Here is a 14,333-nt window from a genome sequence, read left to right as displayed (position 1 = left end):
CACCTTCAATTGAAACAAAAGAAACGAATTGGTTCAGTTTAGTTAGAAGCTTAAATACAAGTTAGAGATATTTTGAGAAGCTTCCATGGAGAACCTTGTGAATCAGCCACCTCACCATCAGATGCAGCCAACTTGGGCATCTGATGGTGAGGTGGCTGATTCACAAGGTCCAGCCACCTCACCATCGTATTTAAGTAATAAATCACGCCGTTGTGATGCCCGAGTAAAAATAAATATTTTAGAAAGCGCCGTTACGCTGCCCAAATATTTTAAAATATTTTTAGACATTATTAATACTAATACCGTTATTCTGCTCGAATTTTATAGAATAAAATAAGGTTCTTATTCTATTAATTTGTTTTGAAATATAAAATTCATTATTTGTATTTGGTAAGCTATTATGTTTATTTGATATAAAAATAATATATATATGATTTTTAATGTTAAAGCTTTTATAATGACAATTTTACTAAAATTGGTTTGTTTGGAGTATGGAGTATTAGACTAATGATTAGGTGATTCAAGAGAGTTACTGTTTTGGAGGGGATTTTATGTGGTTTAGGCCGAATGAGTTCATATTGAAATTCCTAGAATGTTAATGATTTAGTCTACTAAGTAGTATAATTTGGAGATCTATGGTTACATGTGATAGGATACCTTAGTTTAAGTTTTAGGCTTCAAATCTCATAATATTTCTCTAAACTTATTATTGCAATTTATTTAGGTAGAAGGTCGACTTTGACGCTAATGACAGTCCAGGTAAGGGAATACAACACTGAAAAACCCACAACAAAATTTTATTACAAATCTTTTGAGAAAGTGTTGAAAAATTTTACGAAGCATTTACTCACGTGATTTTAATTATTTCAATGTCAAGCTTTTACTGCTCATAAGTTATTATTCATGAGATATTGTGCATAAATTACAGTTATGATTAAGAGCATTTTAAAGTTATGATTTATGCATATTATAGTTATGATTAAGAGCACTTCAAAGTTATGGATTATGCATATTTACTGTTATGAATAAGAGCATTTCAAAGTTATGATTAAAGAGCATTCCAGAGTTTATTATTTACACATGAATATAGTATTGAATGAAAAGAGCATCTAAAGTTTAAAATCCGCACATGACTATAGTTATGAAAATGGCTCTTACAGTTTTAAAGTAAAGTGTACAGTTATAGTAAAGTGTACAGAATTACAGAAAACGTTCATGTGCAGCAAGTGTTTAACCCTAAGATACTATTACAGTTATGATCGGTACCATATAGGGTAGCATGGCAAGCACACCGAATGACGGTTACGCGAAGGTGTGTGTTACTGGCCGGGGTTGGCCTTCACCTAGGGAAGTTCCTCAACTCGGCGACTCTCCCCAGTGACGACAGGCTGAGTCTATAGGTTATTGGGACAAAAGCCAACGTGCTCCGCTCACGGATAATAGCGGTACAGAGTCTATAAAGGGGTAAACAACAGTTACAGTTTTAAGAGAAAATAAATGAAAAGAATTTACTTGATCATTTATAAATTTCTTATGCCATTATTCATGTTCTTTGTTCATTTATTTTTAATTTATATTTTAATTGTTAATTATAGCATGTTTTACTTCATTGCTGTTGTAATTTTCTTACTGAGTTGTCGAACTCACCAATTTTCCCTCAAATCTTTTGAGATAATCCACTAAGACGATGTCATTTCTTTGTAATGGCGTAGACCTCGCTAAGAGCAATCGATCGTTGTGGACCGATTAAACCTTTATATTATATAGTATGTTCATTTTTGAAGTTCATGGCATTGTAAAATAATTATTAATAGGCATGAATAATAAAATATGAAGTTACAATCTATATGTTGTAAATGTACACTTTCATTTAAATGTTTTTAGCACTCAAGTTTGCGTTTCCCCCTCGGGACCATGTATTATTAACAACATTCCCATACTCTTCGTCAAGATTCCATAATGCCTCGTACCGAAAGGGAATGGCTCCCTTATAAGTAACTGCCACCGGTTTAAAATGAATCCACAGGGGGCAATGGTCTGAACTCAGTGCGGGTAATACCTCCACAACAACCTCCAAAAACCATGAACACCATCCCTCTGTGGCTAAAGCTCTGTCCATGCGCTCTTGAATGAAAAAATAATCGACTCTTTATGAAGCCTATTATTGCCCAACAAATTAAATATTGCATTTAACATTATGATTCATACCAATACATATATATCTGATAACATTAACTCTCTTTTACTTTTTATTTTTTTATTTTTTATTTAATTACCCACTAATGAAGCACGCAGACTACAGCAATTGGAAGATAAGGCTCCAGAAGGCCCAATGGCCCACCCATTCGAATCAAGAAAAGCACACATATAAAATATACATATCACAAGCCCAAAGGAAACGGCATGTGAAAAGAAAAAAAAAGAAAAGAAAAGAAAAGAAAAGAAGCAAGCCCAAACACACCTTACAATCTCAACACTTTTGCTTAGCATTATGATAATGATATCACCGCTATTCTGATTTTAGAATTTTCACCTACCAACTCCTGCATGAAAACTAAAATCACAACGGCAGTTTCTGTCAACCCCCGACCCCTAGGCTAGGCCCTATAGCTTAGTACGTACTCTTCTTCTTCTTCTTCTTCTTCTTCTTCTTAAATTCAAATACAATTAATTAAATACATGCATTATGCATATTTTAATTAAATTACATCTCCATAAGAAACTCCTTGTCCTTCTCCAGCCTCTCCATAGCCACAGCCTCCAAGCTAATCTCCACATCGATGCTCCTCCCACCACTCTTCCCCTGGTACATGGACACCATCCCGTCAAACCTGTTGTTCGACCCACTCCTCACACTCTCCGGCTTCCCCCACCCAAAATCCACCTCGTACACCTTGAACCTCGGTGAGCTCCCCACCGCCACGCAGTTCACTCCCGCATCCTTAAACTCGAAGATCTTCGGTGACTTCTCCCACTCTTTGTTGCGCTCCTCAATCGTCTTCGCGTTGTGCATTTCTATCGCTTTCTGAATCATTGACGCACCAAACTCTGGCGGGTTCGCCGATAACAACCCGGCAGCCGTTACTGTGAACACTGCTTGGATTAGGTTACCGAAGTAGCTCTCCGGCATCGGAGGCTCCACCCGTTTCCGGCAATCCGCGAAGACGGTGAAGACGGTGTAGTCTTCGGGCTTCAGTTCACGTGCATGGGTTACGTGGCGCCAGATATGGACGGAGAGTGATTGGAATGTGGAGAATGGTTTTGAGCCGTCCGATGAGGGAGGGTTTGCGTTGACATTTGACTTGATCTTGTCGATGGCAGCCTCGGAGAACCTGAAGATCTTCTCCCTGAGTTGTGGAGGGAGCTTTGCGTCGCCGTTGGATGAAGCGAGTGGCGTGGAGGGGAGCGAGAGGTCGAGCTTCACGCGGGTGCTGCGGGCTTTAGTGCGGTCGAGGAAGGGTGGGACCGAGATGGAGTGGGCCCCTCCGCAGATCTCGGCCCATGAGCTCATGAAGTGCCACGTGGAAGTCCCATCGATGATCGCGTGGTTGAATGCCATCCCCATTGCGAGTCCGTCTTTCAGCTTGGTTAACTATAAATGTCAATGACGAAAGATACGTGTTACTGGGGCTGCCCAACAGTCAAACTCACATGGATGTTTTATATATAACAATTAACAACTCAGGGAGAAATTAACATATAAAGCTTTAGTTTAGGATCAAATTCAAACTCCAAGAATGAAATTGACAATACCTTGAAATTTTGAGGACTGAAATGTAATTTAACTATATAATTATTTATGCTTCAAAAGAATTGAAGGTCAATATGATTATTCATAAAAAAAAAAAAGAAAAAAAAGAAAAAAAGGTTAATATGATTGGACCGCTGGTAGTGTGTCCAACAGACCAACGTTTTAAGGGAATCCAGCACGTCCGGCTACCGGAATTGCTGACACCCGAATTTCGCGACATCCAACCACTGTTGCCGAATCCGGCTAGAATCCGACCAAACTTGCTCGTTGGAATCTAGCAACGGCGACCAGACGTTGTCGGATTTCGGTAGCAGTTGCCAGACTCTGATTTTCGCCTTTCATAATTTATTTCGTATAAGCTAAACGTTGTAAAATATTTTTTTTTTAAAAAAAAAAACAATTTTTCAAAAAATAATTTTGTTGAAAATATTTTAAGATGAGAAATGCAGATAAGAAAAGAAGAGTTAACAGAAGTGTAAAATGCTGAATTTTACTAAAAGCACCTTACCTCATTAAGATTAGAGCCCAAGAAAATAAAAAGGAAGAGTATAAACATTTTACTTGAATAATAAAATGGCAGTAATGGTGATTAAAAACGGATTAGGATATTTTTAAATTATTTGTTCAAATTTAAAAAAATTCGGACAAATAATTATAAAAGGCCATTTATAAAATCGACCTAATTAGATAAATTATTAGACAACTCAATGTGCATTTGATCATGTGGTCCTATCTGTGAGCTTCCGTATCCATCAAACACACATGCACCTTATTTATGAAACGCAAGAGCCTCATAAATGTGGGGCAAGAAAGTCTTAAATTGAGTGACAATTTCTTATTACCACTTTTAAATGGATCACTAAATACCCAAGGAGGCCCAACAAGATGCTACCAAGGCTTTTATATTCCTCACCTTTTCTTTTATTCAGAAAATTTTTTTATCATAGCCAATGTTTAATTTCATCACTTGACAAGAACAAAAAAGAGACTGATCGATGACTAAATCACATGTTTAAGTACCCGTTGCATCATGTTTGTTTCATAATTTAATGGCCATGAATCAGTTGCCATAATCACTGACAAGCTCGTTGCACCCCCATAAATACGTCTAACAACTCCATCATTATAGTTGGGAAGGGGGTGGTTGAGCTTAATTCTATGTTACAATTGGAATCTAGTAATGAAAATCTACCTTGAAACCAGAAACATCTTGTGAAAATAAGATAAAAATTCAAGAGCTGACTTTTCTGTTTAGCATGTAACACTCCTAATTAATTATGCACTTCGCTCAATAACATTTCTCTTAAGTTAAAGTTAACCCAATCATAAAAGGAATGATCATAAAATAGTTTCGTTGAAATTGTGAGAAGAAAGAAAAAAAAGAAGAAGATGGATTTGCATGAAATTCCAAGGTGTTACCTGCACTGCTAACAGAGGCCTACGGAGCCCCTCCAAGTTCAAGACCCCATTGTAGGGTGTGAACTCCTTCAAAGTGGTGGTGACCTCCTCGACCGTCAGATCAGCTATTTCGATCCCCTCAGCGATGGCCTCCGCCACCTCCACGCCGTCCATTTCATCGTCATACTCCACCCTAAAGACCCCCTCGTCATCTTTGCCTAGCCTCCCGGCGAGCTGATAGAAGTCTTCCAAAACGACGGCTAGCCCGTCTTTCAATTTCCCCACCATCTCCTCAAAGTCACTCCCTCTGTAAAACAGCAACTTTTGGTTGTAGTAGAAAGCCAAGTATGGAAGATCAAATGTTACCAACTGACATTCCCTTCTTCCGAGTTTCTTGTTGAGCTTGACATGGGTTTTGGCAGTGATTTTCACATTCTTCGTTTCCTCCTTTTGCCCAAGTTCAGCTGCCATGGTTGATGAATTACAGATATTGAAGCAAAAGAAAAGCTCAATTTAGTTAGGATCCAAGGACACATGCATGGGCAGTAGATACACGGTCCAAGTTATAGATATAGGAGAGAACATTTGATGCAGTTGGGGTGCATTTATGGGTTTCATGTGGGAGCGGTTGTGAGTCTTGTGACTCATTAATGTCTCTCTTTCACTCCGTTGGTTTGGGTGGGAATCGGGTAAATACGTACTACTACTTCTACGCTGTTTCCTCTACGTACGTACCTTGCGTAAAATTTCTCAAAACAAAAAATAATCAACCCATTTTTTGACCTTTTTTTCGTCGGAAATGATATATACACTAATGGTACATAACAAGTATATTACCACAAGATACTGACCAATATTGTGCATCAAGAATATTTTGAACATTTTCCTTTCTCGTCCTGCACACAACACAAGGAAAAGAAACTGGGGAGGTATCGAGGATTTGCAGAGGAAAGGCTGAGCGTGCGATAAATTATTTGCTGAAAAAGCTGATTTGTGAGCAGACTAATTAAAAAAGAAAAGAAAAATTATACCGTTGGTCCCTGTGATATGTCATTATTATTTTTCACTCTTCATAGTTTAAAAAGTTCATGGGAAATCCTCGTGGTATGCAATAATTACAAATCGATCCCCGTCTTTAAATTCTATTAAAATTTTTAACAGATTTCGTCAAATGCCACATCAGCGATGGCGATACGTGTCCATCTTAATAAAAAAATATAAATTTATTAAAAAATAAATTTTGGGATAGCACAGCCACCTTTTTCAGTTTTTTTTTTGTTTTTTTTTTTAAAATTTAATTTTTCTTTCAAAAAAAATAAGTATTTTTATTTATTTTTTAATAAATTTTAACAGAAATTTTAACAGAATTTGACCATTCTCTTATCAAAAAGGAAAGGAAGCCGGTTAAAAACTTTCGCTCTATCATTTCTCCGAAAGATAATTATATTTTTACTTTTGCACAAAACGAAAGAGAATTATTTTCATTTTAAATAGAGAATCCAAATTCCAATTTAAGTGTCCAGACTTAATCAAATTTAAACTAACTCAAACGTTGTGAGCAGACTAATAACCATCTTCCCCTCTTTTTTTTTTTTTCTTTTTTTTTTTTTCTTCTTTTTAGTAAAAATAAGAAGTGATTGATGTGATGTAAAGTAAAAATAATTTATATGAAAAAGTAAAAAAAAAATTGTATTATAGTGAGTTTTTTATTTAAATAATAATAAAAAATTATTAATGTGATATAAAAAATAAAAAAAGGTTAAAGAATGTTTTGACGTTAATGTTTTTGAGAGAAATAAAAATAAGGGAAGGGATTATTATAGGGGGCGTTTAAGTGGCGTTTTATTTTTACTTTTTGGCGCCGTTTAAGTGGGAACTAGGAAGGTCCCACGATCACGAGCAAAGCCGAAAAGCAGAAACCTCCCGGTCCCCTCCCCTGTTCTGGTTGTTCTTGTGATTTTCGGTGGTTGGTCCTCTGTTGATGGGATTTTTGTTATTGTTTTGCTTAGAAATTTCCTTGTAATGGCCGAATGGGTGAATAAGGATTCTTCTTTGGGTTCTCTTGTTTTTTGAGGTTCCTCTGTACGTGTTTTGGTTGAGCAACTGATTGAGTTGTTTCTCATCTGGTTTCGGTGGTTTCTCGGAGGGATTGTATTTTGCAGTGCAAAGATGATATAAATTTTGCAAGCTGGTTTTTGCCATTTGTTCGTTTCCTGTGTCTCTCTCTCTCTTCTTCTTCTTCTTTATCTTTTATCTTCCTTTATTGCTTCTCTCTCTCACTGTCTTCTTGTTTCGTACAAAAAGTAAAGATAGTGGTAGACTGGTAGTTAGGTGTTCCAAATTAAGATACTCTTTTTTTGTAATCACTACAGTGTACAGCATGACAGCAAAACAACTGCCACCAAAGTGGGTTGAGATGAGTGAGCTCCAACTCTCCTTGACAATGACATGTGGACCGTTGAATTAGTTGGACATATTGAAGATTGGACCCTCCTTTTGAATTCTTACCCTTTCTTCGACCGACTAATAACGACCTTACATATCACCAATCTAACCATAAACATAAATTAAGTAGGTCTAAAGATTAGCGATAGACAAAAGAATAAATAAATATATAAGCCGATTATTCAGGCGCCAAATAATCAAATGAATTAATGGCCTGTTTTACGGATGAAAGTTTGGTCATGGTCTATGCCTATTCATAAAAAAAAAAAAAAAAAAAAAAAAAAAAGGTTTGGTCATGGTCCTCATCCTTTTGAATTCTTACCCTTTCTTCGACTGACTAATAACGACCTTACATATCACCAATCTAACCATAAACATAAATTAAGTAGGTCTAAAGATTAGCAATAGACAAAAGAATAAATAAATATATAAGCCGATTATTCAGGCGCCAAATAATCAAATGAATTAATGGCCTGTTTTACGGATGAAAGTTTGGTCATGGTCTATGCCTATTCATAAAAAAAAAGAAAAAAAAAAGTTTGGTCATGGTCCTCATGGTCTTTGATGTACACAAACTGACAAAAAGTACAAAGCAACTTATTAAAAAAAGAAAAAAAAAATATTAAGCAACAAAAAAATTTACTTTAGACCATATTGAAAGAAAGATAATAATATTAATGTTTGTAAATTGTAATTACTCCTTGGATGATAATTGTTTGGTTATGGCCATGTAGTAGGTTGACCGGGGCCCACGATCTCTTTTACCACAAGATTTCTAGCCCTGTTTACGGTCATGGAACACAAGTACAAATGCTCCTCTAGCTCATCAAGCTGCTGGCTAAAGCTGCAATCATTCTTCTTCAGCTGGCGCGCCACTTCATCACTCGCTTGAAGCCGGTCCTCTTTCCTCTCAACCCAGAACTTAAGCATTGCACGCATGTGTTCCAGCTCGTCGTTCAGCCTCGCTACTAGCCGACTAATTGTGTCCATATCTCTATTCAGTATATAAGTCCCTTTGGCAGCTGCATCGAGCTGAGCCGTCACCCTAGCTAGGCTCCTGACTGAAGCCAGCTCAAATGAAGCCGCTATAAGACCAGGCGTAGCCACAAGCAGTACTATCGCATGAGCGGCCACGATGACAGTTACTGAGGCCGTCAACGTTATGAGAAAAATAGCCGAGCCACGTTTTAAAATATTCGCCAGCCGAAGCTTGGCTCGAGTCTTGTCGCGGCTTGACTCCAGCTGTTTTAGCAATCCGGAGCAACTGGCTCGAACAGCCCGAACCCGAGTCTGTGAGGAAGCGGTGGAGACAAACGGATTGACGAAATCGGGTACCTGCAGGGAGAAGTTTGTTGCGTCGAGAGACTGAACGGTGGTTTTAATAGAGCGGTGTAGGACACGTGCACGGTCAATATCTTTTAAAAGAATGCCACATAAATGAGAAGCATTGGCGGTTTGGGTAAAATAGTCGAAGAGGAGAGATTGGTAGATGGGTGGAATACGGGACAAGTCCAGGATACGGGTAGCTGTGGGTTGGTCCGGATCCAAGAGGTGCTCCACAAAGAGGCGATAGGATGGGAGCCGATTGGCGGTAGTTGGAATACTACATGTCGTAGAATCGGCATGGGATAGTGCGATGACACGCGTCCAAAAGTCAAGGTATGATTCGGTACGGAAGGCATTCGCATATTCCTCACGGACGTCCACCCCGGTTGGGAGGTTATGGTCGGAAGCAGTGTTAGTCCCGGACGCTGCTGCATTTTTACAAAAAAAAAAAAAAAAAAAACATTATTAATTAATTATAAATGGTCATTACTTGATCAAATAATATTCCATTAATTACATTTGTTTATCGAATTAAACAGTATGATGCATTTTTCTTATCACTTTCCTATGGTTTTGTTTTTAAAAACCATAATTATTTTTGGACCACCTAATTCTGACCCACGTCTCATGCATTTAATAAAGCAAAACGCACAGGAAACTAATGAAATTAAAAATAAAATGGGTGAAATGCTTACCAGCAGTGCAAGAAACAAAGTTTCTAATGCGAGCGCTAATTCTTTTCCTCATACCGCCTTTGACAAATGCAGAGTTCAAAACTTAGAAACAATACCTAAAAAGAAACAATTGGATGCTATATATATATATATATATATATAAATTAAGTAGAGAAATTAAAAATTAAATAAAGAGTATATATGAGCTTAAAGTACCGAGGTGTAGGAATAAGAGGGCGGATCAAAAGGACAAAATGTTTTGCTTCAAATAAATCTTCTTACGGGTGGGGAAGAAATTAATTAAAGGGAAAAAAGGTGGGTCTTTATAGAGAGAGAGAGAGAGAGAGAGAGAGAGAGCATAAACATTAGTCTTTTTGGGTTTGCTTGGCTTCTAAATTAAACCTGAAGATATTGTAGTGCACGTGAAGGCTTATCTAGTGTATTAATTGGATGCTTGAATAAGGCAAAAAGTGTAGGAAGCAATTAAAATTGAGAAATTCCTCTCTATTTAATGTAAAAGTAAGGGTATAGTTATCTTTTCACATTCTATGAAAATGTGAAAAGACTACTATGTCTTTATTGTTTAACCAAATGGAAAGAATTGAAATGGAGATGATTCTTGTCCCAACTTTACGAAGTATTGTCAGTGTCTAAATGGGCCTTTATTGTCGGCCTTCCACACTTTAAAGCTCCATGGCGAAACAAAGCCCACATTAATTTCCCTACAACGTAACTAATATCAAATAAATCTTGAGGCTCGATGTAGCCTTTTCAGCTTGCTTTATTTGATTTAAACTTCGGGTGTAATCAGTTGTGTTAAACAAGTCGTTAAAGAGATAATAATCTTTGTACATGAATCCATGAATCCCAGACAAGGAGAATGGATTACAGTAGCAAAAAATGCTCCGAAAGATTCGAATGAAAACCTAAACAAGGTGTATGTTGTGTAGATCTGATGCTAATTTTATGCTATCAAAGTTAGAACTTAGAATTATACAATATCTGTCATGTTGAAGGATATGTTAAGACTTTTTCATAAATACTATTTTTTTTTTAGTAAACCCACCAAAAAACAAGTATTGGTTAAAACTTAAGAAAATAGACATTTAAATAGAGAATAAACTTTGTTACGAGAAAAATAATATATTGATGTCTATTATGCTTTTTGTTTCGGCGTAAAATAGTTTCTGAAAAATGTTTTCGACCTTTTTAAGTATTTGGTGGGAGCAAAAATAATAGTAAATCTGAAAATGATTTTCGTTGGACAAAAAATGCTTAGTAAATCATTTTTCTCAGACGGCAGACACAGTCTACCATCGCCGGATTCCGACAAGCTAGATTCTGGCACCGGTCGGAATCCGATCAGTGCCGGAATCTAAAAATTTCTATCGGAACCCGGCAACGTCCGACCACCGTCATAGGATTCCGGCAAATCAAATTCTTACTAAACTGGCCGGAATCCGGTGGTACTATGCCAGATATCGGCCATTTGGACGGGATTTGGTCATAACTGTCGGCTTTCGGCCAGTTGGTCGGGATTCGGCCGTTTTGTGCCAGATTCCAGCTACCTTCGCTCGAACTCGACCAAATTCCGGTGATACTAGTTGGATTCCGGCAACAATAGCCGGAATTCTAGTGGTCAGTGACAGAATCTTGTTACCAATGATTTTTTCCGTTGGTGATTTATGATTGAACTTTTGTCGATAATTTAAATTTATTGTTGGATGTTATTTATGGCTCTCGCAATTTGAAAATATATGATTATTATTAGTCAATGTGTATATCTTAGTTAAGCATAATTTTTTTAGTTGTTTTTTTTAATATTATTTTACATTAATATTCTTATGTTGTGAAAATATTTTACATCGATACAAATGGGGCATAGTAATTCTCGATATAGACATATATTACATATACATCGTAATTAGCTTGAGAACAATCTAACTAATATACGTGCTAGCTAGTTTAAATGGTATTAGTAATATTATTCGCTCATGTTTTAAAAAACTGGAAACAAAAATAAAAATTATTAATCCATAATTATGTGGAGTCTGAGTGAATGTCTATAGAAATTAGTGTAGATGAAATAGAAAATAATAGAAAACAAGTTAAATTTAATAGTTGCTTTAATTATATCTCAAACAAGAGAGTAAAGAAAATTTGAATGAATTAGTAAATAAAATAATGATTTAATAGTTGCTTGGACTTGGAGTATGAATGATTCTATTTGCAGGTTCGATCCTAAGCTTCCAATATTCAACCGTGCACGACACTCCTTTTAATTCATTATTTTAATGTGCTAGCTAATATGATTCGCTACCTGTGGTGACTTTTACACTTTTGGGCAGCTGAGATTCTCAAGCATGGTGCTTGGTTCAGACTTGAGAGTAAATACTGGCACCTAACCAGGGAGGTATTTTTCCTATATAAATATATTTATTGGATATATAGATTAAACAATTTTATTGACCAAAAGCTATCGTAAAACCCACTTGTCCATACAAGTTCTGGATAACACGCCCATTTGTTTGAATATGTAATTTTTATAAAAAAAAAAAAAAAAAAAAAATTCACATTTTACTGTTCGAATTGTTACATTTTACTATTTAAATTATTAACAATCTAAACAGTAAATTAAGAGATAGGGGCAATTAGCTTCTTCTTGTATCCAAACAGCATTTGATTCGCTGCGACATGAAGCCAGCATATCCGAGGAGCATTATTCCGTCTTTTTCGAAAGCGGTGTTCCCCACAAGGCAAGGCAAGTGGGTGATTAATCCCACAAAGGCATATTCTATTATTCTTTCTTTCTTTCACATTTAAAACAAACAAGTCAATGTGGCATTAAAATAAAAAACGTGCGATTCGGAGTGTTGTATCGAGTCTTGGCAGTTGGCACTCTCAAAGACGTTATCAGCGACAGCGCGTTCTCACCTCCTCTTAAAAGTTGTAAAAAATGGGGTCCGACGTCACATTAATGTTCTAAATTCTAATCTTATTTAGATAAAGAAAACCCCTCAGAAAATACGAGGATGATGTTAACAAGGACGCTCCACTCAACTCCTCCTTTCTCTTTTTCTTTTTCTTTTTTTTTTTTAAAAAAAAAAAAAAAAAAAAAGTCCTTTGTCGACCTTCCCCGGCCAGAAACTGAATGAAAAAGATAATCAGAAATTTGAGAAAATAAAAGACAACTAAAGGGAAAGGGACCCCACACAGCACATTCCAAGTGACTCCGGTTTCTAGTAGTCATCGCCGTCGTAGCCACCGTCGTCATCATCCTCCAGACGATCCTCAACCTTATCGGCCGCATCGTCAGCGATCTTGTCCTCCACGTAATCAACTCCTTCCGCTATTGCCAGCCCACCCAACACCCCAGCCACCGCCCCCACAGCCAATCCCGTTCCCATCCCAAACTTGCTGCTCTTTTTCTTCTCCTCCTGCCCGTAACTTGGCTGACTGTACGGTGCCTGCCCGTAACTCGGCTGACTGTACTGTGCCTGCCCGTAACTCGGCTGACCGTACGGTGCTTGTGCTTGTGCGTTGTACCCACTGTAGGGGTACCCAGCCGGTGGCGCCGCTGAATTGTAAGGATCGTGTGGTTGGGGTGGTGCGGCGTATGGGTTACCATAGGTTGGTGGCGGAGGAGCGTATTCTACGGATCGGGAAGCCGATGGAGGTGGGACCCCGTAAGGCGGTGCGTAGTAGGGGTCCGGCGCATGGTATCGTGGCTGTCGGATTTCGACCTTAACCTCAACCTTGCCGTGCGGCCTACCGGAGGGTCGCTTGAGCTGTAAGGTCCGCTGGGCGCGCTCGCCGAAGCCCACGTCATCGAGGACCTCGGTCAGCTTGAGGCGCGCCGAGCCGATGAGCGGCTTGGTACCTTCCTCGGAGCCGGCGTGGACGATGTCGATGTAGAGGGAGGAGTAGTCGTCAACGGGGCCAGGCAAGGGGATGACCAGGCTGTCGTCCCAGTGGGGACACGTGTCGCCCTGCTCGTCGACCCTGGAGGAGCTCTTGTTCTTGGGGTCCACCCAGACGACGGCGTAGGGCCTGATGGGGCCGTGGCGCCAGTTCACGTTCTTGAGGTCCCTGCCCGATGAGATCTTCACCTCCACTTCGTAGCGAGATGCCATGTTTGATTTTTGAAGCGTAATGTTGCGTTTCAATTCCGCACCGCTATTTCATTTTTATAGGTCCCAAAGTAGACAATGCCACCAGTACCGGGAAGAATATTTTGTTTTCTCGAAGTACCCAATTACCCTTGCCATTTATGATTTATAAAAGAAATTGGCCGGCAAGTAGTTGCAGGCGAAGTGATGAAAGGGTATTTTGGACAAAGGAAGTTAGGATAAGGGTTATCATAACTAGGTAGTGAATGCATGGGGTGGGTGTTTTTTTTTTTTTTTTGTGAGTACATGGGGTGGGTGTTAATTGTTAAATAGGACAACCGAATGCTTAACCACTAAGCAATTTTTAAGGTAGTTTTTAGTCATTACCCATTAGTCATTAGGGATAGGTTAGACCTTTTATCTTTTAAATATTTCTTACTTATTTTTTATATAATAAAGTTTTAAATTTATTATTAAATTTGTGAGACTCTATAAATTCAATTATAAATTTAAAAATAAATAGGTAAAAGATGGATAAATGATGAATTTCTTGGCGGAATAAGATATGCCCATTTTTGAGTAGATGAAGATGATATAAAGTGATAAATATATATATATATATATATATAT

The 14,333-nt window shown here is 37.8% G+C and overlaps 3 protein-coding genes across 5 annotated transcripts; all 3 read right to left on the bottom strand.

The window, feature by feature from the left end:
- Positions 1 to 2,305: 2,305 nt before the first annotated feature.
- On the bottom strand, positions 2,306 to 5,728 carry LOC133858315 (BAHD acyltransferase DCR). The gene is made up of 2 exons (XM_062293772.1): positions 5,171 to 5,728; positions 2,306 to 3,592 (listed from the first exon to the last, which is right to left on the bottom strand). The coding sequence occupies exons 1-2, from the start codon at positions 5,618 to 5,620 to the stop codon at positions 2,705 to 2,707; spliced, it is 1,338 nt and encodes a 445-aa protein (XP_062149756.1). The 5' UTR covers positions 5,621 to 5,728; the 3' UTR covers positions 2,306 to 2,704.
- A 2,283-nt stretch (positions 5,729 to 8,011) lies between these two features.
- On the bottom strand, positions 8,012 to 9,879 carry LOC133862796 (UPF0496 protein At3g49070). 3 transcript variants are annotated; one of them, XM_062298679.1, is made up of 3 exons: positions 9,811 to 9,879; positions 9,616 to 9,672; positions 8,012 to 9,348 (listed from the first exon to the last, which is right to left on the bottom strand). In XM_062298679.1, exons 2-3 carry the CDS (start codon positions 9,665 to 9,667, stop codon positions 8,315 to 8,317), a joined length of 1,086 nt encoding a protein of 361 aa, XP_062154663.1. In that variant the 5' UTR covers positions 9,668 to 9,672; positions 9,811 to 9,879; the 3' UTR covers positions 8,012 to 8,314. The 3 variants fall into 3 exon arrangements, with proteins under 3 accessions (XP_062154663.1, XP_062154670.1, XP_062154656.1); XM_062298686.1 differs by having other exon boundaries at positions 9,616 to 9,710; positions 9,811 to 9,870; XM_062298672.1 differs by lacking the exon at positions 9,811 to 9,879 and having other exon boundaries at positions 9,616 to 9,785.
- A 2,823-nt stretch (positions 9,880 to 12,702) lies between these two features.
- Positions 12,703 to 13,790, bottom strand: LOC133858314 (protein SRC2 homolog). The gene has a single exon (XM_062293771.1). The coding sequence runs from the start codon at positions 13,725 to 13,727 to the stop codon at positions 12,834 to 12,836; it is 894 nt and encodes a 297-aa protein (XP_062149755.1). The 5' UTR covers positions 13,728 to 13,790; the 3' UTR covers positions 12,703 to 12,833.
- Between the last annotated feature and the right edge of the window lie 543 nt (positions 13,791 to 14,333).

This window comes from Alnus glutinosa, chromosome 1 (assembly GCF_958979055.1).
Source record: "Alnus glutinosa chromosome 1, dhAlnGlut1.1, whole genome shotgun sequence".
In the NCBI taxonomy this organism is placed as follows: Eukaryota; Viridiplantae; Streptophyta; class Magnoliopsida; order Fagales; family Betulaceae; genus Alnus; species Alnus glutinosa.
This window is presented reverse-complemented; position numbering and strand designations above follow the sequence as displayed.

Coding starts and splice junctions, on each gene's coding strand:
- LOC133862796 (XM_062298679.1), bottom strand. CDS start 9,667: ATGAGGAAAAGAATTAGCGCTCGCATTAGAAACTTTGTTTCTTGCACT. Junction 9,349..9,615: donor CTTTGTTTCTTGCACTGCTG/GTAAGCATTTCA, acceptor GTAAAAATGCAG/CAGCGTCCGGGACTAACACT.
- LOC133858314 (XM_062293771.1), bottom strand. CDS start 13,727: ATGGCATCTCGCTACGAAGTGGAGGTGAAGATCTCATCGGGCAGGGAC.
- LOC133858315 (XM_062293772.1), bottom strand. CDS start 5,620: ATGGCAGCTGAACTTGGGCAAAAGGAGGAAACGAAGAATGTGAAAATC. Junction 3,593..5,170: donor GGCCTCTGTTAGCAGTGCAG/GTAACACCTTGG, acceptor TGACATTTATAG/TTAACCAAGCTGAAAGACGG.